The sequence below is a fragment of the Talpa occidentalis genome, unplaced genomic scaffold (assembly GCF_014898055.3).
Source record: "Talpa occidentalis isolate TD23 unplaced genomic scaffold, MPIMG_talOcc4v2.1 talOcc4.9, whole genome shotgun sequence".
NCBI classification, from domain to species: Eukaryota; Metazoa; Chordata; class Mammalia; order Eulipotyphla; family Talpidae; genus Talpa; species Talpa occidentalis.
The window spans coordinates 901101-928455 of NW_023605305.1; the positions used below are offsets into that span (position 1 = coordinate 901101).

General features: G+C 68.9%; 1 protein-coding gene across 1 annotated transcript in view; it reads right to left on the reverse strand.

Annotated features, from left to right (window-relative positions):
- Window positions 1-519: 519 nt before the first annotated feature.
- Window positions 520-27355, reverse strand: part of TTC34 (tetratricopeptide repeat domain 34) — a 29182-nt gene continuing 2346 nt past the window's right edge. The window contains 12 exon segments of the mRNA XM_037499550.1: window positions 520-1672; window positions 3055-3269; window positions 3740-4010; window positions 7444-7610; window positions 9369-9573; window positions 10656-10881; window positions 11900-12725; window positions 18809-18907; window positions 18910-19626; window positions 21235-21401; window positions 23228-23358; window positions 23894-24101. Coding sequence (XP_037355447.1) covers window positions 1145-1672; window positions 3055-3269; window positions 3740-4010; window positions 7444-7610; window positions 9369-9573; window positions 10656-10881; window positions 11900-12725; window positions 18809-18907; window positions 18910-19626; window positions 21235-21401; window positions 23228-23358; window positions 23894-24101 — 3760 coding nt within the window. The 3' untranslated portion in view covers window positions 520-1144.

The window sequence follows — 27355 nt, forward strand, 5'->3', positions numbered from 1 at the left end:
CCAAGCTCTCGGGAGGGGACTGCAGTGTCCCAAGCTCTCGGGCGGGGACTGCAGTGTCCCAAGCGAGAGCGGGGGGCGGGGGCGGGGGATGGACCTGGCAGGCGGTGCCCGGCCATCCACATGTATGTCCGGGACCCCCCCCCATGCGCCGGCCCCGTCGGGCCCGAGTCCACCTGGTCAGGTAGTGCCCCCAGGGCTCCCCCGCCTGGGCCTTGCGCTTCTGTGCCGAGCCGAGGGGGGCGGCCACCGCCCCTTTGCCTCCCGCGTGTCGCTTTGTCCTGCCGCGCTCTGGATTTTGTCTGAGGCGCAAGCCGGACAGCGAGCCGCTGGCCACGAGTGTCCTTCCCCAGACGCCGGCACCAGCGGAGCAGGACCCAGGCCCACCCTGGGGAGGCCCCTCTCCGAGCCAGGGGGACCGGGAGAACAAGCTGCCCCTCCAGGCTCATGGGCCCTCGTTCCCGGAACCCCAAGTGCTCCGTACCCCTGGGGCACCGAGAAGGCAGCCCCCCGCCCCCGTGACCTCACAGCGCGGGCGCCCCTCATCCCCTGCAGACCGCGAGCAGGAAAGCCTGTCCTCCAGGCCGGTTGTGGCTGAAGTGGACGGAGCAGGCGCCACCAGGCTGACCCCGACTCATCGGCTCCGGCCGGGATGTCCATGAGGAGTGGGGGGGCCCCCGAGAGCGCCTCAGGCTGGTGGGACTGACGAGTGTCATTTCGGGCCTCGCACGACTGCACTGGCTGTCGGGGTCCCCTCGTTGTTCCCGGCGCGCGGTGCCCCGGATGCATTTACCGCCCGCCACGCCTCCACGCCTCCACTCCAACTTTATTGACTTGTGCTCCCCGAGGCCGCCTTGGCCTCCCCACCCCTTCTTCTCGAGCTGGGCGCGTCCCGACCTCGCGCAGCTTCCGGGCCGGGCCTGGCAGCGGCTGGGCACGGGGCCTCCGTGAGGGGCGGGTGCGGACTGGGCCACCGGCCAGTGGCCAGGAGGAGCCCAGTGGCAGGCGGCTCGGCGGGCAGCAGAGGAGGTGGCGGCCAGAGTGACCACCCGGCTCGGGAGTTCCGTCCTCGCGGGGAAGGGCAGGCCCTGCAGGCGGCGGCTTCGGGGCCAGGAAGGGGCCCGGGAAGGAGGCCCGGGAGGCCCGGTCAGTGCAGCCGGCAGCCCGGGGACGCCGCCCTGCAGATCCTTGCCTTCAGCCTCTTCAGGCCACGGTGCCGCGGGTCGGCCAGGAGGCCGCTCTGGGCCGCCCCCCAGGCCTCGGCCAAGCGTCCTTCCTCCAGGCAGCGCTGGCCGTGGCGCAGGAGCACGCGGGCCGTGGGGGCCCGGCCGGGTCGCTCCCACAGGCTGCCCCGGGCGGGGCCGGGCGCCAGCTGGAGGGCCTGGGCGAAGGCCCCCGCGGCCCCAGCCTCGTCCCCCAGGCGCAGCAGCAGGCGGCCCTGGCAGCAGAGGTCCTCCGCCCGCACCGGGGCCCCGGCGTCCCCCGCGGCCTCCCGGAGCACGCGGTCCAGGTCCTCCCGGGCCCGCTCAAGCTGCTGCAGCTCGGCCAGGCAGGCGGCCCGGAGCCGCAGGTGGTGGGCGCTGCCCCCGCTGGCCAGGACGGCCAGCGAGCAGTAGCCGAGCGCCTGCCCCGGCTGGCCGGCCTCCAGGAGGGCAGCAGCTTCCCGCGCCGCCACCTGCAGAGGGGCCGAGGAGCCAGTGGTGACCCCAGCACTGCCCAGGCCTGGAGACACCCCCTCCCCGGGGAGGCCAGGACCGCCCCCCCCCGCCCCCCCCTCAGCAAACACCCCCCCTGCGCCCCTCCCTCCCCGCCCCGCCTCGGGCAGCCGAGGTTCTGCTGACCCGGCCACTGCCCGCCCGCGGCCTCCCCTGCGGCCACCTCCCCACGGGCCGCGCCGGCGGGGCCGCTGGCCAGTCCAGGGCGCCCAGGCTGCCCGGCCCCTCGCGACAGCCGAGGCCCCGACCCCGGGGCGGACCCATCGGCCGGGCCAGGCGGGCGCCGCTGCCCCGCGCCCCGGAGGAGGGGGGGCCGCGGGCCGGGGGGCCGCAGGAGGGGGGGGGCCGCGGGCCGGGGGGGCCGCAGGAGGGGGGGGCCGCGGGCCGGGGGCCGCAGGAGGAGGGGGGGCCGCGGGCCGGGGGGCCGCAGGAGGAGGGGGCCGCGGGCCGGGGGGCCGCAGGAGGGGGGCCGGGGGGCCGGAGGAGGGGGGGCGCCGCGGGCCGGGGGACTCCCCGCCCTGCTCCCTCCCCCCGCGCCCGGGCCGCGCGCCGGGGCTGCCCCCCCAGGGCCGACAGCGGGGGGGGCGCGGACCCCCCACGCCCGCGGCCCAGCCGGGAGCCGGGTCGGACCGCGCGGGCCGGCACCGGGGGCGGGACACGCACCGGAAACGGGGCGCACCGCTTCCGGTTCGCTTCCGGGTCGACCCGCGTCGCCAGGCAACGGCCCGGCGTCAGGCGCGGCCCCGCGGCAGCCCGGGCGCCCCCAGGAGCCCCCCGAATCCGCCCCCTCGCCGCGCCCCCCGGAGCGCAGCCCCCGGGCCGCTCCCGGGAGAGCCTGGCTCCGCGCCCCCCGCGCTCCCGCGCCCCCCCGCGCCCCCCGCGCCCCTCGGCGCCCCCCCGCACCCCCCGCACTCCCCGCGCCCCCCGCGCCCCCCCCCCGCGCTCCCCCGCGCCCCGGCCAGGGCGCCGCCCGCTCGGCCCCCGCGCGCCTCCTCCCGGGCCGGCGGCCTGGACGCGGCCGGGGTCTCCGGAGCTGCGGGTTCCCGGGGCCGTCCCCGCCCCGCCCTCTCAGGGGACCCCCCACCCCCATCCCCCACCGCCCCGCCCAGAGCCGCCGGCCGGCGGGGCCCTCGCCCCTCTGCAGGGGTGGGGGCGCGGGCGCCCCTCGCCTCGGGAGCAGCCCTCGGGCTGGCAGGCGCCCCCCCCTCCCGCCCCCGGGCTCCCCCGCCTGCGGAGAGGGGGGCTGCTGGGGCCCCCGGGGCCGACGCGGCGCCCCAGCCCAGTCCGGGGTCCCCTGCCCCCCACCCCCTCAGGCGCCCGCGGGGGGCGGCGGGGCGCGCACCTGGGCCAGGCTCCGGCGCTCCGCGGGCTCCAGGAGCCGCAGCAGGAAGCCCAGGTCCCCGGGGTCCGCCTCCGCCAGGCCCTGCAGGTCGCGCACGGCCACCGGCGCGTCCCCCCTCTTGAGCCCCAGCACGCCCCGCCGGGCCAGGGCGGCCGCGGACGCCGGGGCGGGGTGCAGGGCCTCCTGCAGGCGGGCGCCCGCCTCCTCGTAGCTGCCTGCGGGTTGGAGGACACTGGTGGGGCCGGGCCGGTGGGGCAGCCGAGGGGGCGCAGAGGGCCACCTGCTGACCCCGCCCCACGGGGGGGGGGTTGTCACTAAGCTGCACGCCCCCAGGCTGAGCCCCAGGCCTCTGTCACGACCCCCCAGGGCCTGCTTCCTGCCAGCACCCCGGGGCCCCTGAGGCTGGGTCACCATGCCGGGCGGGGACGAGCCGCTGCAGGGTCCCCCCTCTCACATCAGAGCCGGCCCGCGAGGCCAGGCTGGGGCTGGGGCTGGGGCTGGGGCTCTGCTGCAGAAACGCTGAGCGACTGAAACTGGGGGACCCTCTTCCGTCCCTGCAGGCCCCGCGCGGGGACAGCTGTGGCCACGTGCACACCAGCCCCCCACGCCCCGCTGCCGGGCTCTGACCCCTGGAGTCGGGTCCAGCGCCTGGAGCAGCAGCGGAGGCCGGGGGCCGCGCACTCACCCGCCGCGGTCAGCACGTCCACCAGGAGCAGCTGTGGGCCTGGGCGCCCCCCGCCGAGGCTGACCAGGGCCTCCCCCGCGGCGCGCAGGCGCTGGGCGTCCTCCGGGCCGAGCCGGGCCCCGGCGTCCAGCTGCTGGCCCAGGTCGGCGCGGCAGCGGGAGCAGAGGCCCTGGGCGACGAGGGCCCGGGCCTCGGGCTTCAGAGCGCGGATCTCGGCCAGCGCGGCCCGCGCGTCCAGCTGCAGAGCCGCCAGGAGGTCGTCGGCCGCCGCCTGTGGGGCGAGGGTGAGGGCGGGGCAGCCGGGCGCTGCGGACACCCCAGCCGTGGCCCAGGGCCTGACCGCCCATCCCTGGGAGTGTCCGCCAAAGTGAGGCCTGGGGGGGTGCGGGGGGCTGGCGCGGGGCGCGGTGGGCGCTCCTGGAGGCGGGGGCCTGAGGGGGGTCACCCAGCACAGCCCAGGCAGGGGTGGGGAGCGGGCGGGGCAGCCGCAGGGAGCTGGAGGCGCCAACCCTGCCTGGGGGCCCGGCCCCGCTTCTGTCTGCCCTGTTGCTTTGGGCCTTGTCCCCCCCTTTCCGCCCCCTGCGCTGGGGGGTGTTTGTGGTGTTTCCCTGCAGTGGGGCTCCGCCGGGCCCCCCTCCTGCGCCCCGCAGGTCACAGCCTGCACCCCCAGGTCACAGCCTGCGCGTTTCCCAGACCGTGGGCGCCGGGGGAGGACGCGGGGCTGAGGCCCAACGTCCTGGCTGTGGTCAGAGCGGCCGCGAGGAAGGCGCTGCCCGCCTGGTGGACCCGCCTGGTGGACCCGCCTGGTGGACCCGCCTGGTGGACCCCGCAGGCGCCGCCCTTGGGGCTCTGGGCTCTGCGCCCTCCCTGCCTCTGCCTGGCCCTGAGGTCCGAGGCTCTGACCTGTCCTGGGCCCCCCGCCCTCCCCTGACGGGGTCAGCCTCCGCGGGCGCCAGGGCCTGGGAGACGCCTCCCCAGAGACGCGGGCCCCGGGGTGGCTCCTCGCTCATCCGGGTGTGCCGGCCTCGGGGGGCTTGTGTCTTCGTTTCCTTGAGACTCACGCTCACACTCACTCACGCACACCGCACACACCGCACGCTCACACACTGCACACACCACTCTCACCCTCACACACATTCACACACTCAGTCACACCACACACACACACACAGCACACACACACTGCACACTCTCACTCTCACACACACATTCACACTCACAGTCACATCACACACTCACACACCACACACATCATGCACACCACATGCACACCCACACCCCCACACCCCTACACCCCCACACCCACCACACACTCGCACACCACACACACGCGCACACACATGCACCGCACAGCACACACTCACACTCATACACATACACACACACTCTCATGCACATCACACACACTCGCCCTCACACACACGCATACGCACCGGGCGTCTCCCCCCCTCCTCTGGGCCCCGGTCGCGCGGGGCCTGTCTGCGGCCGGCGCGCCCTCACGTTGTGGGACCGCTGCCCGCGCTCCTCAGCCCGGAGGCTCCTGCTGCTGGCCGGCGACGGTGCGCTGACCGTCCTGGGCCGCGTCCGGTCCGCGGTGGCGCCGCACGTGAAATCTGCAGTCTGCCCCTGCCAGCCTCCCTGGAGCTTCCGGCCCCCCGGCGCGCGTCTGTCTGCCGCGACGGCGTGTCCGCCCGGCCGTCCGCCTGCTGGTCGGGGCTGCCGGGGCCGCGTCGGGGCCGCCTCAAGGCCTGCTTCCGCGGGGCTCCCCTTCCTCGGCGGCCGCTCGCATCCGGCAGCTGCTGCTTTGCGGCCGAGCGGGGGCTGCCGGGGCTGGGGGCCGCCCCGCGGGTGGGCGGCTGAATCCAGGGGTCGCTCTGGGCCTCCCAGATTTGGTTTTGTCCTTCGCCAGGGCAAGTCCGTCTGGTTTTGAATGTCGTCTCAGGGGACAGCCTTTGCTGGGGTGCGGCCTCACCTGAGCCTCCAAGGTGTCCGGAAAGTTCTCTCTGCTCTGGCTGGGCCGCAGCTGCAGTGCCCCCCACCTTGCCTGCCCCTGGGTCGCCGAGGAGCCTCAGCCTCAGCACAGGGGGGCTCTGCCGGCAGGCGCAGCCCCGCCCCGAGACCAGGACCCCGAGACCTGCCTGCAGGCGCAGCCCAGGCCCCGGGGAGACTCCTGCGCCCTCTGCACGGCGCTCCTCTCTGGCAGCGTCCTTCCTCGCACAGTCCAGCTACCGCTGCCTGTGAACTCCGGCCTCGGCCTCCACCCCGGAGACCACGCCCCACCCCTTGTGCAGCTACAGGAGGCCCCGGTGCTGGGGGGCTCCACGGGGTTCCCTTCTCTCAGGGAAAGCAGTTCCCCAGGGCTGGTGTGCCGTGCCTAGGGTGGGTGCCGTGTACATCACCCAGATTTTTGTTTTTAGCACCCCCCAGTGCCAAGTGTGGGGCCTGGAGCGCACCCTGGGATGGGTGGATGGAAAGACGGTCCGTCTCCGTGACCCCACGCCAGGCCTGGGCCCTTCCTGCCCCAGCGCAGGCCCGCGGTCCCCCCAGAGCAGCTGGTTTACCTTCGCTGGAAAAAAACTGCCCTGGTCTGCACGCACAGAGCTGCCACGCACAGAGCCCCCGTGGTGGGCCGGCGCTGGGGCCACCCACAGCCCGAATGGGCACTCCCTCCCATGCCGCTTAACCGGTGCTGACGGCAGCTCAGGGGTCGCTTGATTGCTGGCGCTGCTGGGGTCGGGGCTCTGGACCCGGTGGCGGGCTCGGGGCTCCGCACACTGAGCCTCCCGTCATGGGGTGGGCGGGGCACGTGGGTGGCTCCAGGTGGGCATCAGGTGGCACAGCCCCTGCTCCCACGTCCGACTCTCAGACAACAGGAGGACCCTGCCTCGTGTCCTCGGCCCTGGGGGGCAGGAGGAGACATTGCCGAGGTGGCTCTCAGAGGGGCTGTTTGCGGTGCCTCGGAGGTCCTGGGAACCCCCTCAGCAGGAGCGCCCTCCTGGCTGAACCCCATCTCTGATTAATGGGCTTGTCCCTGTGAACCGTGGGGTCTGCCCAGCACAGGAGGGCTTGGGGGAGGGCCCCGGCGCAGGTGCAAGCCTGGCTGGCGCAGCAGCGGCCCCCACTCCGGGGGCGGCCCCGCCCCGCTCACCGGCAGCCGGGCTGTCCTGGGTCGCCTCCGCTGCTAAGGCGCCAGCCCTGGAGCGAAGCGAGACCGCGGGCAGGCCGCCACCCGTGGGCCGCACCCCGCCCAGCAAGGCCGGCAGGAGGCCAGCTTCACTCACGCGCGGTGACACTGCTGTGCTCGGGGAGGGTCCTCGCCGGGTTGGCTGTGGGGCCCCGGCGGGCTGCTCTGGGAAAGCGCCGCTCTGGCCCTGCCGCTGCCTGCTGACCTCAGGCCCCTGGGGACAGCTCAGGGCGGGGCCAAGAGGCGGCCGGGGTCGCACTCACGGAGGCCCCAGCGGCCAGGGCTGGCGCACGCACTCTTGCTGGCAGGGGTGGGGGGTGGGGGACGGGGTCTCTGGGTGCAAGGGAACCCCCGGGGGTCCGCGGCCCAGCGTGGGGTGGGGGGTTCCGTGGGCTCACACGGAGGGCCGGCCGCTGCTCTCCTCGGGGGTGAGGAGGAAGGCAGGCCCCTTTTTCCCGGGTGCCCCCCCCACCCCGAGCGTGCCCTGCCCCTGCCAGTGCCGGGGGGCAAGTGCCACTACCTCCCGCTGGTCCAGGGCCAGGCGCAGGAGTGCGCGGCCACACAGCGCGGGCACGTGCCCCGGCTGGGCCTGCAGCAGGCGGTCCAGGTCGAACAGGGCGGTCTTCGTCCGGCCCAGCAGCCCGTAGCAGCGCGCGCGCGCCAGGAGGCTGTCGCTCGCCTGGCTCCCTAGAGGCAGGGCCGGGTCAGCGCCACCTCCCGCCCTCACCTGCACTTACTGTGCCCTGCCCGGTGCCCACGCTGCGACTGACTAGCCAGCTAGCTGACCAGCTAGTTAAACAGCTGACTGATTGGTTAACTAACTAGCCAACTAATTAGTTGACTAGCTAGCTAGCTACCCAACTAGTTAATGCTAGTTAACTAGCTGGGTAACTGGCCAACATGCCAAATAACTAGTGACCTACTAGTTATCTAGCTAACTAGTGAGTGGATAGCTAATTAGTTGGCTAGTTACCTAGCTGACTAGCTAGTTGACAAGAATCTATTGGGTGATCCAAAGCAGAGCCTGGGGGCAGGTCACCGGCCTGAGGCTGGGGTGTTTGCCCTGCCAGGTGTTCCTGCACGTGCAGCAGCCGGGCCCCCAGGCTCCGGAGGGTTCCCTGATGAGTGTGTTGACCACAGAAATCTTTCTGAGGGCAGCTAACTAAAAAACTAGCTGACTAGTTAACTAGCTAGCAACCCACCAGCAAACTGCTAATGTGCTAACTAGTTATTTAGCTGTGCGACTAGTCAAGTAGCTGGCTAACTAGTTAACCAGCTGACTAGCTGACCAGTTAAATAGTTGAATAATTTCCTAACTCTGCACTCTCTGACAAGCTGACTAGTTATCTAGGTGACTACTTAGGTAACAGGCTAATTACTCGGCTAACTAGTTAACTAGCCAAAAAACCAGTAGATTAGTGACTTACTTGCTGACTAACAAACTGACTAGCTAACTAGTTAACAAGTAGCTCGCTAGCTATTTAACAAGCTACCGAGCTGACTAGCTACTTAACTAGTTCACAAGCTGACAAACTAGCTGAATAACTAGTTATATAGCTAACTACTTGGCTAGCTGATTAGCTAGCTAGTTATATGCTTGACTAAGTGAATAACTAATTATCTAGCTAATTAACTCGCTAACTGGCTACCAAAGTAGAGTTAACCAGCTGACCAACTAGCTGACTATCTAGTTAACCAGCTAGTTAGCTGGCTAGGTCAGATAGTTAGCTGATTAGTGAGCTGGGTATTTAGTCAGCTCATTAACCAGATAATTAATTGGCTAGGTAACTAGTTGCTGTCCTGGGAGAAACCCTCCAGGGCCTGTGGGCACCAGGCACACCCGCCCAGTGAAACGAGTGGCCTTCGCTCTCAGCCCTCTGGGTTCTCCCTCACCCCACCTTAGAAGCGGGGCGTGAGGGCCCTTAGGGCCACCCAGCCCCTCCTGGCACTCTGACCCCAAGGTTGCACTTCCAACACCTCGCACCCTAGAAACTCGCTGTGGGTCCTTTGGAGAGTCCCTCTTCTGGGGGCGGGTGCCTAGACCAGGGGGCTCAGGAACCCAGCTCTGAGGCTCCTGAGGGCCTGCGGGAGCGGGGGGTCCGGGCCAGCAGCAGGCAGGTGCACACCCACAGAAGCTCTGCTGCTCTTGGAAGCTGCCGGGAGCTGGCACTCGCCTCCTGGGGTGGAGGGAGCAGGCGGCCTAGCACCCCTGCCCGCCCTCGGGGCGCAGTGTGAGGGCTGCAGCCCAGGGTGCGGCCGCCCGGCCCACCGCAGGCTTGAGCAGGCCACCTGGACGCCTGGGCCAGGGAGTCCGGGCCCTGGGAGAGCAGAGGGGCACACAGTGGGGCACACATGCCCAGCCGAGCCCTGCCCGGGGCCCCGGCCCGCCGCCCACCAGCGGGTCCCTGCCCCCAAGGGTGTGGCGCCCGGGGCGGCGGGCAGCACCTGCAGCAAAGATGGCCAGAGAGAGGTAGGCGATGGCCTCCCTGGTGTGGGCCCCGCTCTCCGGCCCCGCCGGCCGCGCGCGCAGGATGGCCAGGGCGCGCGAGTGGCAGTGGCCGCGCAGCAGCTGCCGGTCCTCGGGGCAGAAGACGTCGAGGGTGGGCGCGAGGCAGGCCGTGTCCCCGGACTGGACCACCTTCTTCAGCAGCTGCGGGGCGAGGGGAGACAGTGCGCTCCTCTGGCACCCCGCGCCCAGCAGTGCACCCCATCCCCCTCGGGTTGGGCAGGGAGGGGGCCCCCTAGGCCGTGGGGGCGTGGCCTGTGGAGGCGGGGCGCGGGTGGCCCGTGGGGGAGGTCCTGAGTGGGCGCGGCTCGCGGGGGATGTTAAGGGGGCCAGGGGGCTAGATGGGGGGCCTAGCTCAAAGCAGGCAGGGCTGCCTGTGCCAGCAGCGCACCCCCTTGGCAGGGTGGGGGCCGCAGCGGGGGGGCTGCTCCCCTGCTGCTTGGTGGGGGCCGGGGTGGGGCGTGGGGCGCTGTCCCCGCGCGCCAACTCCCTGACGCTGGTCGAGGCGTCTCCAGAGCTGCCCACAGGAAGCCCAAACGGGAGGGCGAGGACAGGGGGTCACAGCATGACGCATGGGGGGTGCGCGCTGGGGGGGGGGGGGGAGGCGCCGCTGGCCTTTGGGGTGGGACATGCCCAGGTGGACAGAACCCCGATATTCACCCGGTGGGTCCTCCCCAAGACCCGATGCTGCCCCCTGTTGGCCGCTGGCCGTGGACACTGTCCGAGTGGGGTGTCCTGCCGCCCGATTGCACCCTGGGGCGCGGCGCCCAGAACCAAGCCCAGGACGGGAAGTGGGAGCTGATGGCTGAGGCCCCCCCAGTATGGCCTCTGACCAGGTGCAGCCCCCGGCCCTCCATACATCGGGGGAGGCCTGTTCTCCTGGGAGCACGGGGGAGGCGGCTCGGCAGGGGAGGGGACAGGCCCCCCCACCACCCCCTTCCAGGGCAGGGCCAGGCCACGCTTAGTCTGGTGGAAGGTTTGGGAAGTTCTCGGCCCTTTTTCTTCTGGACACAACAAAAGCACCTCCAGCGGGGCTCGTGCTGGCCCGGGGTGCTGGCCCGGAGGCTCCCCAGACAGCCCGAGGACCGGGCCAGATGGGGAGACGAGGGCCTGCGGGAGGCGGCCGGGCGGGGCTGGGCCTGGGAGCTGCGCCAACGTCCGGAACCGGGTCTCGGGCACGGCGCTGTCGGGGCTCGCGGGCCTGGCCGCGGCCCGGGCCGCCTCACCTGGTCGGCGTCGTAGGAGAAGCCGCTGCCCAGCTGCAGCAGCGCCAGCCGCACCAGCACGGGGGCCGCCTGGGGTCTGCGGGCCAGGGCCACCAGCAGGGTCCTGTGGGCGTCGGCCAGGCGGCCCAGGAGGTACAGGGCGTCGGCCGCCAGGAGGCAGGAGGCCTCATCTTCCTCGTCCAGGCCCAGGAGGAGCGTGGCCAGCTGGTGCACGCCTCGGGCATCCCTGGGGGAGCGGACGGGGCGGTCAGCCCTTTCCTGCGCCCTTTCCACTGGCCCGGGGGGCTGGCCTCCCGCGAGCCCTGCCCCGAGCCTGCGCTGGTGGCTTGCTTCCCGCCAGCCCAGGGAGCTCCCCCTCCTGGGAGGACCACTGCCCCCCAGCCCAGGCCTACAGCTGCCCCCCATGGCCCTCTCCCACCCCAGGCAGGTGTTTTCAGGGTGGAGGCTGTGCTGGTCAGCTACTCTTTTTCTGCAGAAAGCGGGGTAAAAGTTTGGCTTGCAGAGTTGGGGTGTAGAGCAGGATGACAGGCTGGCTGCACTCGGGGTGCTCTGGGGCCCAGGGCGGGTGGCTGTGTCCCCAGGGGAGGGCCAGGGCCCAGGGAGCTCAGCAGGAGCAGCAGCAGGAGCTAAGGCCCCTCCTTGCCGGCGCCAGGGTGGGAGGGGGGAGGAAGTGTGGGGGTGCTGGCACCAAACAGCCCCCCAGGGGGGCCCTGACCAAGCACTTTTAAGTTTGCTCAAACGCCTTCCTGCCCCTCCCAGCAGCCTGGCAGGCAGGTCCAACGGCTGAGGCTCACCGTTGGGGGGGCCCGAGAGCCTAAACTGGGCCTCGGGGTTGGGGCAAGTGGCAGCTGGGCCTGCGGGGGGCCCCTGGGGGAGGCAGCGCTGTCTCTGCCCTAAGGCCAGGAAACCAGAATCCAGGAGCAGCGCTGGGACGTGAGTGCGGGATGGGCTGACTACCTCGCGGGGACCTTCGCGAGGGGGCAGAGAAGGGGCGTCGACTGCACCCGGGCACAGGGCCCGCCTCCCGCTGCTCTTCGCCCACAGAGACGCCCAGAAGGCAGCGCAGGGGGGCGCTGGCCGAGAGCCTCCTGGACTTCCTAGTCTGACCGGTGGGCAGGCCCCGCGCTCCGGGGCTGATCTGCCACCAGGCCCTGGGGCAGCCGCCCCGCACTCTCCACTCGTCAGTGAGACAGGACGAAACACCGGGGACCTTTCCGAGCCCACAGGGGGCGCAGCTGCCTTACCCTTCCTGCGCGGCGGGCTGGTCCCGCTGGGCCCCCTTGCTCCGGCGTCCCGGGGCGCCCCGCTGCAGCATGCGGCGGCCCTCCTCCCGCAGCACGGTCAGCAGCAGGCCCCGCTGGTTCCAGGGCACGTAGGCCTTGGCAACCAGCAGGGTGTCCTCGGGGTGCAGCCGGCAGGCGGTGACATAGTCCAGCGCGCCCAGGAACGCGCTGCCCGCCAGCACCCGCAGCAGGCCTCGGCCGCACAGTGCCCGCACGCAGCTGTTGGCATGCGGCGGGCCCCGCTCCACCACCTCCTGGAAGTCCTCCCGGGCGCGCTGCGTGTCGCCAGTGTGCAGCGCGCAGAACCCGCGCAGGGCCAGGAGGGGCGCGAGGCTCCCGGCGTCGTCTCCCCCCGGGCCGGCGGGGCGCGCGGGCCGCAGCAGGCGCTCGCATAGCGCTTGGGCAGTGGCCGCCTTCCCACCCAGCAGCAGGCACTCGGCCAGGCGGGCGCCCAGGGCCGGCCGCGCCCCGGGTGGGGCCACGCGCAGCAGGACACGGAGCGCCTGGTTCACTGGGGCCAGCAGCTCGCGGCCCGAGTCCTCGCGGAGCTCTGGGCGGCGCCGCACGACCTCCTGGAAGCCCGCGAAGCCGGAGTCCACGGCCTCCTGCGCTTGGGCTCGCAAGCGTGCCAGGTCCCCGGCGGAGAGCACGGCCTGCAGCTGCCTCCGCGCCCCGGAGGGACACTGGCGGAAGGCCTCGAGCAGGTCCCGCAGCACGTCGTGCACCCCGCTCTCCAGGAAGAAGGCTGCGGCCGCGCGGGTGACCAGCAGCACGGCCAGATGCTCGCCTGGGGAAAGAGACCGGCGTCGGGGAAGCCTTGTGGAGCCGGCCCGCCGGTGCTGTGGATGCCGAAGCCCTTGGGCTCACGCATGGGCCCTCGGGGTCTCCCAGGTGCTGGCATCTTTAAGATGAGTGCCCGGAGGCCGAGGCCAGCGAGCGACAAGAGGGTGCAGTGGTAACAGCCAAGGGGGGCAGTGCCTGCGTGCCCCTCAGGGAGCCCCCTCACTCTGCACAGGCCCAAAGTTCAGCCAACAGGGACATTTAATTAAGCCCTCCCCCCCCTTCTTTTAATGATGGTGTCAGGATCCAGTCCTCTCCTGGGCTCCGCTGGCCGGTCGGGGCTGAGGCTCCTGTCTCCCAGCCTTCACGTGAGTGCTTGTGCCAGGAGTCCAGCGTAGGCCTCAGCACCAGCAATCGTCTCACTGAGACGGGAGAGGCCAGACCCCTGTCTGGAGGGCAGATGCTGCCTCCCTGCCCTGCTGTCGTGGCGGGTGAGTGGCGCGTCAGGGCTGAGCCCGTCAGGAAGCCCCTGGCACCAGCTCTCCCCACCCGCCGGTCCCCCAGGCCAGGCCTAGAGACACGCTCGGGTGCTTCCTGTCCATTCTCATCCTGACCTGTCACTGGCTTTTGCAGTAGCTCGGGGGCCCTTGGGTGCCTGGGTGGGGGACAGGGGTGGACTCTCCTTCTGAGCTTCCATTAAGCGCCGTGACGTTGTCCCACAGACACCAAGGCCCTGGCATTTTCCTTCTGTTCTTCATATCGGCTAATTTTCTTTTCCTCTTCAAATTTACTCTTTCGTTGTCTCCGATATTCTATGGAGTTTCCATTTAATTTATTCTGATGTTTAAGGCTAGAATTTCCATTTGTTTTTAAAAGTTTTCATTTTTCTGTTGAGATTTCACATGTGTCCATTCATTATGATTGTATTTTACACTAGCCCTTGCCTATATTTATAATAGTTCCTTTAAAGTCCTCGTAATTTTAGTATCTGCATTATCTTGAGCTTGTTTTTTATTTCTGTTTCACATTCTAAGTTTCTGTTTCTTTGCATGTCTAGTCCTTTTTTATTTGCACATCTGGTTAATTCTTTGTACAGACTCTGGGTTGAGATATGTTCCCCAGAAGAGGATGCATTTTATTTAATCAGGCATTTAAAGGGACCAAGATCAAATTCAGTCTTTGTCTCTTCTTTGGTGGCAACAGCTGAAACCTCCGCTGAGTTCCTGCAATAGCTACCTGCTGCATTTCCAGGCTCCCTGTCTCTCTCAGGTATGTGCAGTTGGGTGACCATTCAAGGATTCAAGTTGATTTAATACATGGAGTTTGGGTCTCAACCCCCCTCCCCTGGAGGTGGCTCCCTGCTTTCCAGAATATCCCTTCTAACTTTCCATTCACTTTCCTCACCCCTGAATTCTGTCTGTGACATCTCCGGCTTTCTGTTTTCATGGACAAAGTGTGGACTGAGGTGATTCATCAGGCAGAAAGTGGCAATTCTGCGCATTTCGGCGTGTGCAGCAGCATCTTTCAAGGGCCCGTTTCCACTTTCTGCCTGCATTGGGTCACTATTCGGTTGCCAAATGTTTACATTTTATATTTCATCCACGCTTATATTGTCTGTGGAGCACATGGCCTAGTCCCGCTCCCCTGCCACTACCGGGAGCAGAATCTTCTATTGTTAGATTAAAACATTTTGACAATCTGGCGGGATATAAAGTGCTATCCCATTATAGGTTCAATTTTCATTTTCCTGATTACTAGTGAGGCCCATTTATTAAAGAAAAGCTTTCTCCCCCCTCACCCCCTTTTGCCAATCTGGTGGGTGGAGAGTGGTATTTCATTGCTTGAATTGGCAAGCGTCTCATTACCTGATGGTGAACATTTTTCACATGTGTATTAACCATCTGTGTTTTCTCTTTGGGGAAAGGCTTTGCCAATGCTGTGTTGGTTTCCCCCCTTATTGATATGTAGGAATTCTTTAAATACTCTGGGTACTGATTTGCCCATTATATATTTTGCAAATATTTTTTCTCTGTTGTGGACTGTGCTTTCGTTTTCTATCATTCTGGACAAGACAGAGAGCCTGAGCTTTTAATCCCATCGCCCGTATCAGCATTTCCTTTATTATTTCTGGTTTTTGTATCTTAAGAAGCTGAACATGCGTCTTAAAGATTTTCTTATATTTTCCTTAGAAATGAGCAGCCTTTTTCCAAAGAGAAAACACAGATGGTTACTCCCGTGGAATTCTACCTTTTTGCAAGGTTGACATAGGGAATCCGCTCCGCCCGCGGGGAGTGCCCCTGTCTTTTCCCGTGGGTTTGCAATGCCCTCACTCCCCTGCTGAGAGCCAGGGGCAGCTGGGTCTGTTCCTGGCCTCTCTAAGTCCTTGGTTGGTCTTTTCCTTTGTTTTTCAAGCCAATAACCTTCTGGACGGATCAGTATAGTCTGTTTCAATTCAACTGGCCGAGCAAATTCCTCTCCCCCCACCCCCCCTCCTGCCCTGTCTGTTGTTGGCTCTGTGCTCTTCCCCAACAGCAAATCTTTCCAACACTGGACATCGAACACGTCTCCATTAACATAGGAATTCTTCAGTGTCTTTTCACTTGTTTGTATAATTTTCTCCCTAAAGTCACATTGTCGGGGGAGAGGATGTCCCGAGCGAACCCCACACAGGCTTTGTGGCCCCCACCCCGACTCCACCCAGACACCGGGGACTGCAGATCCCAGCATCCCCCAAGGGAGAGCTGCGAGGAGCTGGGGCGGGGTTCAGCGGCCGTGTCTTTCTGTCTGGGAACATAACCAGCCGTGCGTGTGGGGCTCGCTCTCTCCTGGCCGGGCAGCACCCGGTCTCGGCGGGTCATTTGGGATCCAGGTCAGCGGAACGGGTAGGAGGCATGTCAGAATTGATCTCCCTCGTTTTCTCCCTGAGTTATCCATTTCCTCATTTCCCCTTTCCTTGTAAATAATCCTTTGATCAAGCTTTAGTGTGGGCCTGCGGTGCGAGTCCCCTTCAGCGCACGGGCGAGCACCCGCCGTCAGGCAGCCCGTTTTATACCGGGGTGGCCCTGCAACCACACGATTCTTTGAGATCAGTTTTGTTCTGTCGCTGCGGCAAGTGCATGTATTTAAGCCATAAAGTTATCGTATTGGTTGCTGTTGCCTCTACACAGAAACACTTTTTGTGCCTCCTGTGAAGTCCCCTCGGGGCCCGTGCTCGGCTGCTGCCTCTGGTGGCGTCGTGTCGCTCCCGTGTCGCCGGAACCCGGACACGCGCGTTTCTGTCTTCCTAGTCTACGCTTCCCGTCGGGCTGCGCCGGCCGGGACTTCTGGTGCCGCGATGAATCAAGGGAGAGCGAGACCCTCTTCATTCTTGCGGTTAAATGGAAGATTCCCAAAAAAATCATCAAGCGTGGTATTTTGGGTGCATTTTGGACAGAAACAGTCTTTTTCAATTAAGCCTGTTCCCTTCTTCTTCTCGGTTGTTTAAATTTTAGGAATGTTAAATCTTATCAAAAAAGCTGTGCAGACTGCGATGAGATCTAGTCTTCCATCACGCGTATTACCACAGACACATAAAACGATAAGACCTGCATTATTTAGCTCAGTTTTGGCTAAAACATGCTTCAAAACTGATGCTTTGGCTCAGTTAAATGTGCGCCTGTGAACTATCGGTGACCAGAAGCCACCGCGAAACCTCGTGGCTTGACGCAACATGCATTTTAAGCGGCTCATGAGTCCCCTTTCACTTGGGGCCGGGCTGGCTGCTGGTCCTCTGTGGGCCACTCCTGGCTGCAGCCGTCTGGTGCTCCACTGGGAGGGGCCGGAAGGACCCCGCTGCCACGTCTGGGCTGGTGTTGGCCGTGGCTGAGGACCCTGGGCGCTCTGTCCCTCACTGGCCCAGCTTCTGAGACTGTCCGGGGAGGAGGAAGGGGGACCTGCAGGGCCTCCTGGAGCCATATGACGTCACTTCCGATTCTTGCAGGTCCTGGCAAGGCTCGAGGTCACGAAACCCGTGTAGGGGGCTGTGACAGCTGGACCCCGCCGTCCCCCCATAAACTTGGAAGGGGTGGGAGACGCTGGGTCTGGCACTGGGCGGACCAGCCTTTGGGCCTGGACGCTGACGCCCTGGAGATTGGATTCCAGCTCTTCTGCCTGGTGCTGGACACAGCCCTTTCCTGGGACGCACCCAGGGGGCCAGGCCACTTTCCAACACAGGGCAGGACCCGTTCAGCGCTTGCAAGGGCTGCTGGTAAAATGCCCCGAGAGGCCCCTCCTGATGCTGGAAGCCTCTAGTAGACGCTCGTTAGCGGCGCTCATGAGCCTGCTCGCGGCCCCTCGTGCGATCCCCACGCCAGGGCCGGGAGGCGCCACCCTCAGGGGCCAGGCAGGGCAGTGGGCTGCTGGCCGGGCTCCCGGGCGAGCATCTGGCTCCACAGCTGTCCCAGCTTTTGCCGGGGCCTCCGCTGGCCTTTAACGTGGGGCGCCTCCTCCCCATCCTGCCACCTCCTCCCAGACCTGCCGCGGCACCTGGCGAGCTTCGACCTGGCGACCATGCTTGGTACCTCCACGGGGCTCTTGGGATCCTGTCCAGCACGTCTCTGCCCATGCATGCCACAGCCTCTCCTTGCTGCGTGGCCACTGTCTCGGGCATCCCGGCGGTGGGCGCCTGTCCTCCGCAGCCTCAGGCATGGGGGGGACCCCACACGGCCTCCTTGCTGGTTGCACGCTGCCTCACGCCCCCTCCTGCCACCAGGCATCCCACACCCCCCTCCTCCCGCCTTCTTTGCGGCTCCCCCTTCGGGGCGGGGCGGCCGGCATGCTCTCCTGGGCACCACAAACACTCCGTGCTCCTGTGGCAGCCCCGTGACCAGTGGGGACAGCAGCGGAGTCAGTAACAGTTCTCATCAAACCCTGAAATGGGGCTCGCCTCTAAATGCATGATGAGTGGCCGGGAGCGCTGCCTCCCCAGGAGTCTTATCCTGCACCCCCTTCCCCCATGACAGCCGGCCCCTGGCCCCGCAAGCCCCTCCTCGGGACAGTCCAACCCCGTGCTCCAACTGGACCCCTGGGGGCAGCGCTCCCGTGTCCAGCACCTAATGAGGCGCCCACCGGCGGCCGGTGCTGGGTGATTGTTCCCACGGCGGTTCAGCGAGGAGGCGACCACAGGGTGTAGTGCCGGGGCGCTCTGGGGGTGTCGGGGCACTCCGGGGCTGCTCCTGTGCTCTGGCTGCCCACCAGGAGGAGGACCCAGAAGGGGACCAGCAGGGCACGTCCCTCAAACCGGGTGTGTCTAGAGCCCGACACCCATCGAGCCCCGCAGCCCCGCTGCCGGAGGTGGGCTCAGGTGGACTCTCCCTGCCCACCCCAAGCCCCTCCCTCCACCACGGAGTCCGGCCAACGTGGCCATTTGTACTGCCCCGCCCCGCCCCGCCCCCCCTTCCTCGCTCCCTGACCCTGCCCAGATCCGAGAAACCCCAGCCCGGTCCCCACTGCCAGGACCACCTCCCAGCCCAGCCCACCTCCCGCCTGGCCCCGCTCTGGGTGGGCTCCCCGGCCCGCCTGCACCATCTCTGGTGGTGTCCTCTGCCCACCTGCACCAGCACCTGCCCCCGCCCGCCCGCACCAGCCGGAGGGCTGTCCCCACGGCATGTTTTGCAGCCACAGCCAGAGGAAGCTTTAGAAGTGCCCCGATGGCCTCCCTGCAGCTTGAGCCCTCCATGCTCCTCACTGCTCCAAGCGTAAAATCCAAAGTCCCTTGGCAGCTACCCCTGTCCCGGAGCCACTCCCCTCCGGTCAGTAGCCCGGACACCCAGCTCTTGTCTCCCGCAGGGACTGGCACATTGGATTTCATCTGCCTGGAATCCTCCAGGCTCAGCTCAAGTGCCTCCTATCCCAGGAAGCCTTCCCTGACCACCGGCTCGGGCAGTGCCTGGCGGTGTTTCTTTTCTGGGAGCTCTGTGAGGCCAGGGACCTGCCTGGTCACTGTGGGGTCCCCAGCCCCAGCCCCAGCACAGGCCGCCCCCGACCCCAAGAGCAGAACTCCTCCGGGCTGGAGGGACTGTGTCTGGCGCCTGGGGCTGCCCGCTCTCCTACCTTGGGGTGTGCCGCCGGCGGGGCGGGTGTCCAGCGCCCGGCTGCAGGCTGCCCGGCAGTCCTCGTACCTGCCGGCGTGGAGCAGAGCTGCGGGGGCCGGGCGTCGCCCCAGGTGCCCTCGGGAGCCAGGGCTGTGAGGAGCGCCTGACACTCGCCGACCCGTGCACCGGCCCCCGGCTCCCCTGGCCCCGAGCTGTAGTCCTGGAGGGCGCGGACCAGCGCTGGGAGGTAGGGCTGCTGGTGGGTGCGGATGAAGGCCACGGCTCGCCGGGCGCTGGTGGCGAAGGCCTGCAGGTAGTCAGCCACGCCATCGGCCGCCTGCGCCCCGGACAGCACGCGGGCCAGCGCGCGGGTCAGCCGCAGCTCCAGGCTCTGGCGGGAGCGGGCGTCCAGCAGCGCGCAGCAGCGCCGCACCACCTCGCTGTGGCGCCCGCGGGCCAGCAGGCCGGCCAGGGAATGCAGGGCCGCGGCCGGGTGGTCCGGGCAGAGGGTGGCGAGGAAGGCGGAGGCCTGCGCCCCGGTCAGCGACACCACCGCCATGCCGTCCCAGTGGATGGCCGGGATCTGGCCGTCCCCGCGGCACCAGGCCTCCAGGGTGGCCACCACGGGCGCGCCCCGGGCCTCCGCCAAGGCCGCGCGCACGCGCCGCACCGCCGAGGGGCCGTGGCAGCTGAAGGCCGCCAGGTAGAAGGCGGTGGCCAGCGGGGGCTCCCCCAGGGCCAGGTGCTGGTCCCCCTCCCGGCAGAGGCAGGCAACGAGCTCCTGGGCGGACATCACGCCGGCTCCCCGCACGGTCCGTGTCCGGTCCTCGTGGCCACCTGGGTGGGGGCAGCGTGTCAGCGCTCGCGGGCAGCCAGCCCCCCACCCTCCGGGTCGCCCCGCCGCCTGTTACCCAGGGCCTCCCGCCCCTCCCCACCCAGGCTGGTGTCAGGGCAGGGCGGACCCCACGGGTGGCTGGGGCGAACGCAGCAGCGAGGGGCCCCCTGGAGCTTGCTCAGCAGGCCGCCCAGTGGGGCTGGGGTGTGGCCTCTGGGCCTCAGCTTCCTCCTCCGCAGGGTGGGGCCCCGGCCCTCCCCTGCTCAGCAGTGGCTGCTGCGGGCACCAGACCCCTGGGCGGCGGGAGCTGGGCCATCTGAGTGGTCAGGGCGCCTCCCCCTCTGCCCACGGCCCACCAGACAGTGCAGGGGCGGGCGGGGTGCTGGGTGGTGAGGGGCATCTGCCTGGGGGTGGCCGGGGCTGGGGACTCCCCCTGCCGCGCCCCGCCTTCTCCCCAAACCTTCCCAGAGAACTAGCAGCCCGCGGCTCTTTCTCTCCGGGGTCCCACAGGGCTCGCAAAGGTGCCCCCGCCCCACAAATGCCCCCCAACACAGACACCCACCCCCACACGCGCTCACGCACCCGAGGGAAGGTGCCAGCGGCTCCAGCTGCCTCCCCGCGCCCTGCTGGCTGGTCTCCCGGGAGCGCGTCAACACGGGGTGGGGTGCTCGGGGGCGCCCCCGCGCGGGCCCAGGCGGGAGCGCAGGAGGGCGCGGCTGCCCCGCTCCAGGGCGCCTCATTCTCCGGGGGGAGGAAGGAGGGGGCGGCCTGGACCCCGAGCCCTCACCCTCAGCACCCGGAGCAGGCTGCCTAGGTCTCTCCCCACTGGCGCCCTCCTGCTGCAGGCTGCTGGGGAGACGCCCCGGCGCCCCACGCCCCCTCGGAGGACCCTGTGCCCACGGGTTGCTCCCCGCGGACAGGTGTGCCTGGCCCCCACATCCGCGCCCTCCCGCCCCGACACCCGCGGCCCTCCCGCCGGGCAGCCTGTCCTGCACAGAGGGGGCGGCTCTAAGGACCTTGCTGGCCTCCCCCATCTCGGCTGGGGTTGGGGTGTGGTGGGGCCACAGCACGGGTGACCCCTCCCCGGTGGCCATAGTGGGGGGTGGCAGGAGCCAGGTGGGGCGTACATGGGGGTGGCCACGCTCATCCTGGCCCTGGGGCTCCCGGGGAGAGGTGAGTGACCCCTGGAGAGACAGGCTTGCTCTGAAGGCCCCTCCCAGTGCAAGGCCCCGGGCGCCCCAAGGGCCCGCACACCGTGCCCCCCCACACTCAGGGCACAGGCGCAGCTCCCAGCGGCGAGGGGTGCTGAGGGGTCCTTCCTGGGCCCGGGCACCCTGGGGGGTGGCCTGAGGCCCACGGGGAGTCGGCTCGGGTCTGCGGTGCGTGGGCAGCAGGCGCCCGCCCTGCTCCTGGCCCGACCTTGCGCGCCTTGACCTTCACCGAGGCGCAGCGGCTGCCGCGGGCGCAGCGGGGAGTTGATTAAGAGATTTCCCATTGATTTGATCACTTCCATCTAATGACCCCATTAGGGGAGCGTGATGGAGCGCCTGTCTGCGGCTGCGGCGCGGACCCGGGGCCTGGAGCTCTGACGGGCCCCCAGCTGGCGGCACTGGCACCGCGGGCCCTCGGGCGCTGGCAGCTGAGCCCCGAGTCCGGCCGGGGGCTGCCCCGGCTGCGGGGCCGCTTGCTGCTGCGGGGTGTGGGGGGGTCAGGCCGCAGCGCGGCAGGGATGAGCTGCTCGGCTGCATGTGGCAGCTGGACTTGAGGCAGCAGCTTCCTGTGGGGCGCCGAGAGGACACTCTGCATGTCTGGGGCATCTGCCCTTGGCCCCACCCAGCTGCCAGGACCCCCAGAGATGGACGGGCGGCCCCTGGGCAGCTGGGGACACACCCATGGATTGAGGGGGATGGTTTGGTTCTGGCGGGCGGCTGGGTCCAGGCAGTCTGCACTTGGGGTGCCTGCACCAGACACAGCCCCTGGGGCAGGGTAACCCCACGAGAATAGGGGGCAAGGGAGTTCTTACCCCCAGGGGCTGCTGCTCCCGCTTGCTGGTGTCCCTGCCCAGTAGCCCCCAGGTGTGGCCAGGTCTGACAGAGTGTTGTGGAGGGTGGGGCACACCACCAGCCCCCATGCGGATCCCCAAGGCCAGGGGGTGCCTGTCCTGAGGGACGAGGGCGGTCAGGCCTTGGCCCAGTGGGAGCAGGTGGGCCCTGCTGTGGGTGCTGCCCCAGCTGCACCCTGACTCCGGGACCAAGACCCACCCGCTGGAAACATCCTGTTACTAGAACTTTCTTAGGTAGAAGCAGGAGCAGGAAGTCGTTCAGGAACGGGGATGACTGGTGTGGGCCGTGGGGTTCACCTCGGGTCTGCGGCTTCTCCCTCCAGCATGGGGGTTGGGCCAGGCCCCCCAAGTCCTTGCCGCGGAGGTGGAGAGCAGTGAGCGCGCCCCCAGGGCCAGGCTCGCCGGGCCTGTCTGAGTCAGCAGCCAGCCACCGGGGGTGTCTGGCCGCTAGGAGGTTCAGGAGGGCCAGCGGGTGTGTCTTAGGCCACTCCGGTACCTCTCTCTAGATGACCCCAGGGCTCCCAAGGTCAGGCCTTACCCCAGTGAAGGCCCAGAGGCCAGGAGGCGGGTCGGAACCTGCTCTGCCACGCCCTCTGCCTGCAGCGCCCAGCTCCCCCGCCCCCACCCCAGTGACTCAGGACGAGGGTAGGGGCTGAATTCTGAGCCCCAGTGTCTGAGCTGCCCCCAGCGGGCAGACCCAGGGGCCTTTGGAGACCCTGACCTCCGCTGGCTGGCCTTGTCTCCTATGTGGGGGCGGGAGGGCTCAGCCCCCCTGGGGACCCCACCTTCCCTTCCCCCCAGGTGCCCCGTCTGGAAAGGCAGACCTGTTGGCTCTCCGCAGGGAAGGCCCCTCAGCTACAGCCATGACTGCGTCTGGCTCCCCAGAAGGGTGGCCCTGTGCTCTGGCTCTGTTGGGGTGCGTCCCTTCCCCTCCCTTCTACCAGGAGCCAGGCGTGACTGGCCATTTCTCTGAACCCAGTGGCCACCCAGCACCTCGTGTCGCCCCGGTGCTGTCGGAGGGGGGCTGGGCCCACCCGGTGCCCCTGCCCCGGGCTCGGCCTCCTGGGCCCTGACCGTCCTGCCCAGGCCCAGACTCACCGTGGCCACGGCAGGTGGGTTCGGGCAGGAGCCGCAGGCACCGTGGACTCTCAGCCTCCGGTCTGGGCGGCCAGGGGGGCTGCGGGTGCCTGACCCTCCCCTGGGGGCTGGGCTTCCTGCAGGCCTGGCGGGGGTGGGGCCGCACCTGCTCTCCCCCGCGCCCCATCAATAATGCAGCAGGAGGCCTGCGCACCTGGCGTGGGCGTGTCCGCCCGGGTGCAGCTGGTGCGGCAGCGTGGTGGGGTGGGGGGAGCAGGAGCCCTTCTGTGTTCCCTCAGGGGCCTCTGGGGCTCCCCTAAACGATAGCTTCCACCCACAGGACTCGCCCCTCCCGTCCATCTCCCGGCACCTGGTCATCCGCTCAGCCCCCGCTGCACCAGACCCGGCCCTCCCGGCCCGGCCCTGCCCAGGGCCTCCGCCCTGCCCGCGCCTCGTCCCCGCACCTCCTCGGCCTCCGCTCGTTCTTCCTCCGGAGGGAGGCCCGGCTGGCCGGTCTCTGCTGCAGTGGCCCCACCACCCGCCCCTCTGCCGCTGACGGGTCCCGGGGTGTCCGGGCGGGACTGCACAGCAGCGCCTGGGGCGCAGGGAGGGAGGGGGAAGGTCGCGGGAGTCACGGGTCACCCCGAGTTCGTCAAGAGCTGTCAGCGCAGGCTCGGGGCGGCGCGCGCCGACGGGAGCGGGGAGCGGGCCCTGCCAGCCTCCGGCCCTCGCCCCTTCCCCCTGCCGGGGCGGCGGGCGGGCGGCGCCATCCATCACCCGGAGCGGGCGGCAGGATGACTTTGCGGAGGGCGGCGGCGTGGCGGCCACGCTGCCCATTACTCGCCTAGGCCGGGCGCTTAGGCATGCAAACAGTAATTAACGTGGTAATGAGCCGGGCCCGAGTCTCCCCTCCCGGAGCTAATTTGCATGTTAATTATCATTAGCGATCGGGGAACAAGTTATAAACAGTCTAATTAGCCGCCAGATCATTTTTACAAGGAACCGTGTGCCCTGGGACGCCGCGCGGGGTGAGATTAATGAAGTCGGGCGGCGCCGCCCTCCTGCGGCCGGCGCGGGGGCCTCGCGCACGTCCAGCCTCGGCACCATCTGGGGCGCCCTGGGAGCAGCACCTGGGCTGATGCAGCGCCGACGGAGAAGGCGGCCGGGTGGGGCCGACCAGGCTGGACAGGGCAGCGGAGAGTCAGGGCTGGGCTGGGCGAGCCCGGGGCATGGCCATGGAGGGACGGGGTGGCCGGTGCCGTCAGGATGGCCGGGAAGGCTGCGTCCAGGGCCCCGCGGCAGGGGGAGCGGAGGGATGGGTGGGCTGACGCCGAGGGGCTGCGGGAGGGCCCAGCGAGGGGACGTCCCGGCGGGGGTGTCCTGCTGCAGGGGGCCAGCGGGCGCGGGTGGGCGGGTGGCAGGCTGCTGTCCCAAAGGCCACCTGGCGACGGAGGAGGCCAGGGAGGGCACTTCTGTCCCCAGCGTGGAGCTCCGCGGTGCCTGCCCCTCCCCGGCCGGAGCCCCCCCGCCAGGCGCCGGCTCTGCTCACTCGCCCTGGGCTGGGCCTGCCCTCCGCTTGCGCTCACCCCAGCACCCCCGCACACCCTAGGTGCCCCCTGAAGCCACAAGGACACGGGGTGCTGAGCCCAGGAGTCTGCCCAGGCAGGGCCTGTGCTGGCCAGTGAGCCTCCTGCCTCTGCTCCAGCTCTGGGCCAGGCGCCTCCTCTCCGGGGGGTGTGGCTCTGCCTGCCGTGCCCAGGCCAGCCAGGAGCAGTGCCCGCTGGGGGCAGGAGGGAGGCGCTGCAGGGAGGAGGGGGTGTGGGGCAAGGGAGGCCAGGGGCCGCTTGGAGGGACAGTGGGTCGAGGCCGAGGGCCTTAGGGAGCCCCGCCGGCAGGACAGGGCATGACCTGTGGCCCCAGGCTGGCGCTCGGGGGGGTCCTGACCATGGCATCAGGCCAGCGTAAGGGCGTCAGGGCTCCCAGAGGCGGACACAGAGCCTCCTGCTGTTGAAGCCGCTGGGCTGGGCGGAGGCACTGGGTTAGGGGGCGCTGGGGCGGGGTGCTGGGTGCGGAGGCCACGGGAGGCGGCTGTCCTGGTGGGCGTGGCTCGGGGACACGCAAGGGCCTGGCTCCCGGCTGCTGGCCCAGCCCCAGAGCTGGTGAGTGGGGGACACGAGGGCGGCCAGGCAGGAAATTCGGCTCCCCCACACCTCTGCACCCCGTATGCACTGTCCCTCCTGAGCCGCTGCCTCCCGTCCCACTGCCCCGGCCTCCCCCCCCCATCCAGCCCGCCCCGGCCCCGGTCTGGCCCTGCCCGGCGCCCGCCCTCCCTCTGGGGCCGCGGAGGCCCGTGCGCCCCCCACCCCGGCTCCACGGCCAAGTTTAGTAACGAAGCCACATGACCGGCCATTTTCCGCTGAGTGGACAAGATGTCTCCACCGAGTTGGGGAGCGTTTTTGGAATTTTAGGCGAGTTTGAAGATTTTCTAAATTAATCATTTTAATTTATTAGAATTAACAAGAGTGATTTATCCAGGGCTGGGGAGATTTATCGACCACGGAAGGGTTTGAACGGAAATAAGATGCTTCCATCCAGACCCGGAACCGCGCGCAGGGAGAGCGGGGCTCCCCCGGTGAGGACCGGGGCCTTGGCGGGCAGCGAGGCCTGGGCAGCTGCTGGCCCCCAGCGCCTGGCTGCCCCCTCCGCTGGCCTGGGAGCTTGCCAGCCCCGGGGTGCTCAGGGGCCTGGGGGTCCGGCAGGCGCCCACTGGGGCCTTGCTCTCGTGTCCTCAGGCCGTGACGGCCAGTGAGCCCCGGGCCACAGGCGGCCCTGCGTGCTGCCCGGGGCCTGCAGCGGGGGGTCCTCTCAAAGGTGCCACATTTCATTTAGAAAAAGAAACGAGTAGCTTGCCCAAGTGCCACCTGGCGCCGGCTGGGGACCTCCGCTCACTCCCCCGGGCCTCACTGTCCAGCGGGCCGGCCGAGCCTGTTCCCGGGCGTCCCGCGGGCGCCTGGGGCCGTGGCTGTGGAGTGGACGCCAGCTCTGGGGAGGCAGGTGACACCCCTGCGAGGAGGGGCGGGGTCTCTGGGACCAGACGCTGAGGCCACAGGAGGCGCTTTGGCCTGGAGCTGGGCCTGGGTGCGCGGCGAGCCCTGGCTCCTGGACTTGGGGGGCTCCGTGCGGGTTTGGCTTTTTGTGTAAACCGAGTCCTTGAGTCGCTGATTCTGACTCACGATGTAAAGAAGATTTGGATTTTAACTGCAGCGGGCGGCTGCCCGGCCCGTGCTCCAGGCCGCGGCTCTCAGAACGGCAGGCCCAGGCCCGGCTGGGAGGCAGGCTTCTGGGAGTGGGGTTCGGTGCCGGGCCTCCTGTTGGCCAGCACAGCAGAGACCCCAGCCCTTCGGTGCCCAGAAGCTTGAGGCCCTCGTGGCTCAGAACCAGGCGGGGGACACTGGCTCAGACCTGCCTCCTGCCGGGGTCTCCCCAGCCCGTCACAAGCACCACCGCAGGGCCCGGGGCTCCTGCACGCCCTCAGGGCGGGCAGCTCCCGGGCTGCACCAGCCAGGCTGGCAAGACTCCTGCAGGCCGCGGGTCTGGGGGCTCTGCCCTCCTGGCTCCCAGCAGCCCAGCGCCCGCTGCTCCAGGGGCCGGCGGACCCGGTGGCCGGGGCCTCTCCCCGTGGCCATTGTGCGTGGCCGCCAGCAGAGGGCGCTCCTGCTCCACACAGAGGCCGCGCTCGCCGGTGCCGGGGAGGCGCAGGGCTGGGCTGGGCTGCGCTGGTGCCCGTGTCCTCTGGGGTGGGCCGAGTCCTCCGGGGTGGGCGTGTCAGGGGTGGGCCGTGTCAGGGGTGGGCCGTGTCCATGCCGGGCCGGGCCGGGGTGCTGGGGCTGGGACCCCAGGCGGCAGGCAGGGGCTCGCTCCGGCGGTGGCCCGGGGGTGCAGGCTGGGGGAGCCGCTGTCTCCGTGTGGGTGTCCTGCGGGCGCGTCTGTGACAGCGACGTCCCTTGTCCCCGGGGTGCACTCTGTCCATCTGTCCAGTCCCCCCTCTCTGGAGCCCCCTGACTAGCGGCAGGTGAGGCGACATGTTGCAGGTGCCAGGCTTGGCGCCCAGGCATCGCTGGGGGCCGCCGCCGAGCTGACTACACGCGGACACGGCGCTTGGGACCACGCAGGGAGCTGCCGGGCGGCGGCGGGAGAGCGGGCCCTGACCCCTGGGGCCGGGCTGCCGCCTCCCTGGACGTGCCCGGGTTTCTGGTGGTGCTAGTGGGCGGAGCGCGTGTCCCTGCTGCCTGAGGCGGCCTTGGACTCGGGGCTACCCTGGGACACGCAGGGTGGCTGCCTGGGCCGGGGTCAGGAGGCCCTGGGCCCGCCACGGTCTGCTCTGGGAGAGCGTCTGGGGGGGTGCAGGGGCCTGTGAGGTCCAGGCCGCTGGGCTGCCCACCCCCCTCGCCTGCGCCCACGCCCGCCAGGCTGCTGAGTGCGCTGGGTCTCCTGGGAGGGGCGCCCTCTGGTCCCTGGGGTATGCGCGTGTGGTCCAAGCAGGCGAGGCCCAGGCCCCGTGGGCTGGCCGTTCCTCCCGAGGTGTGCGCGGG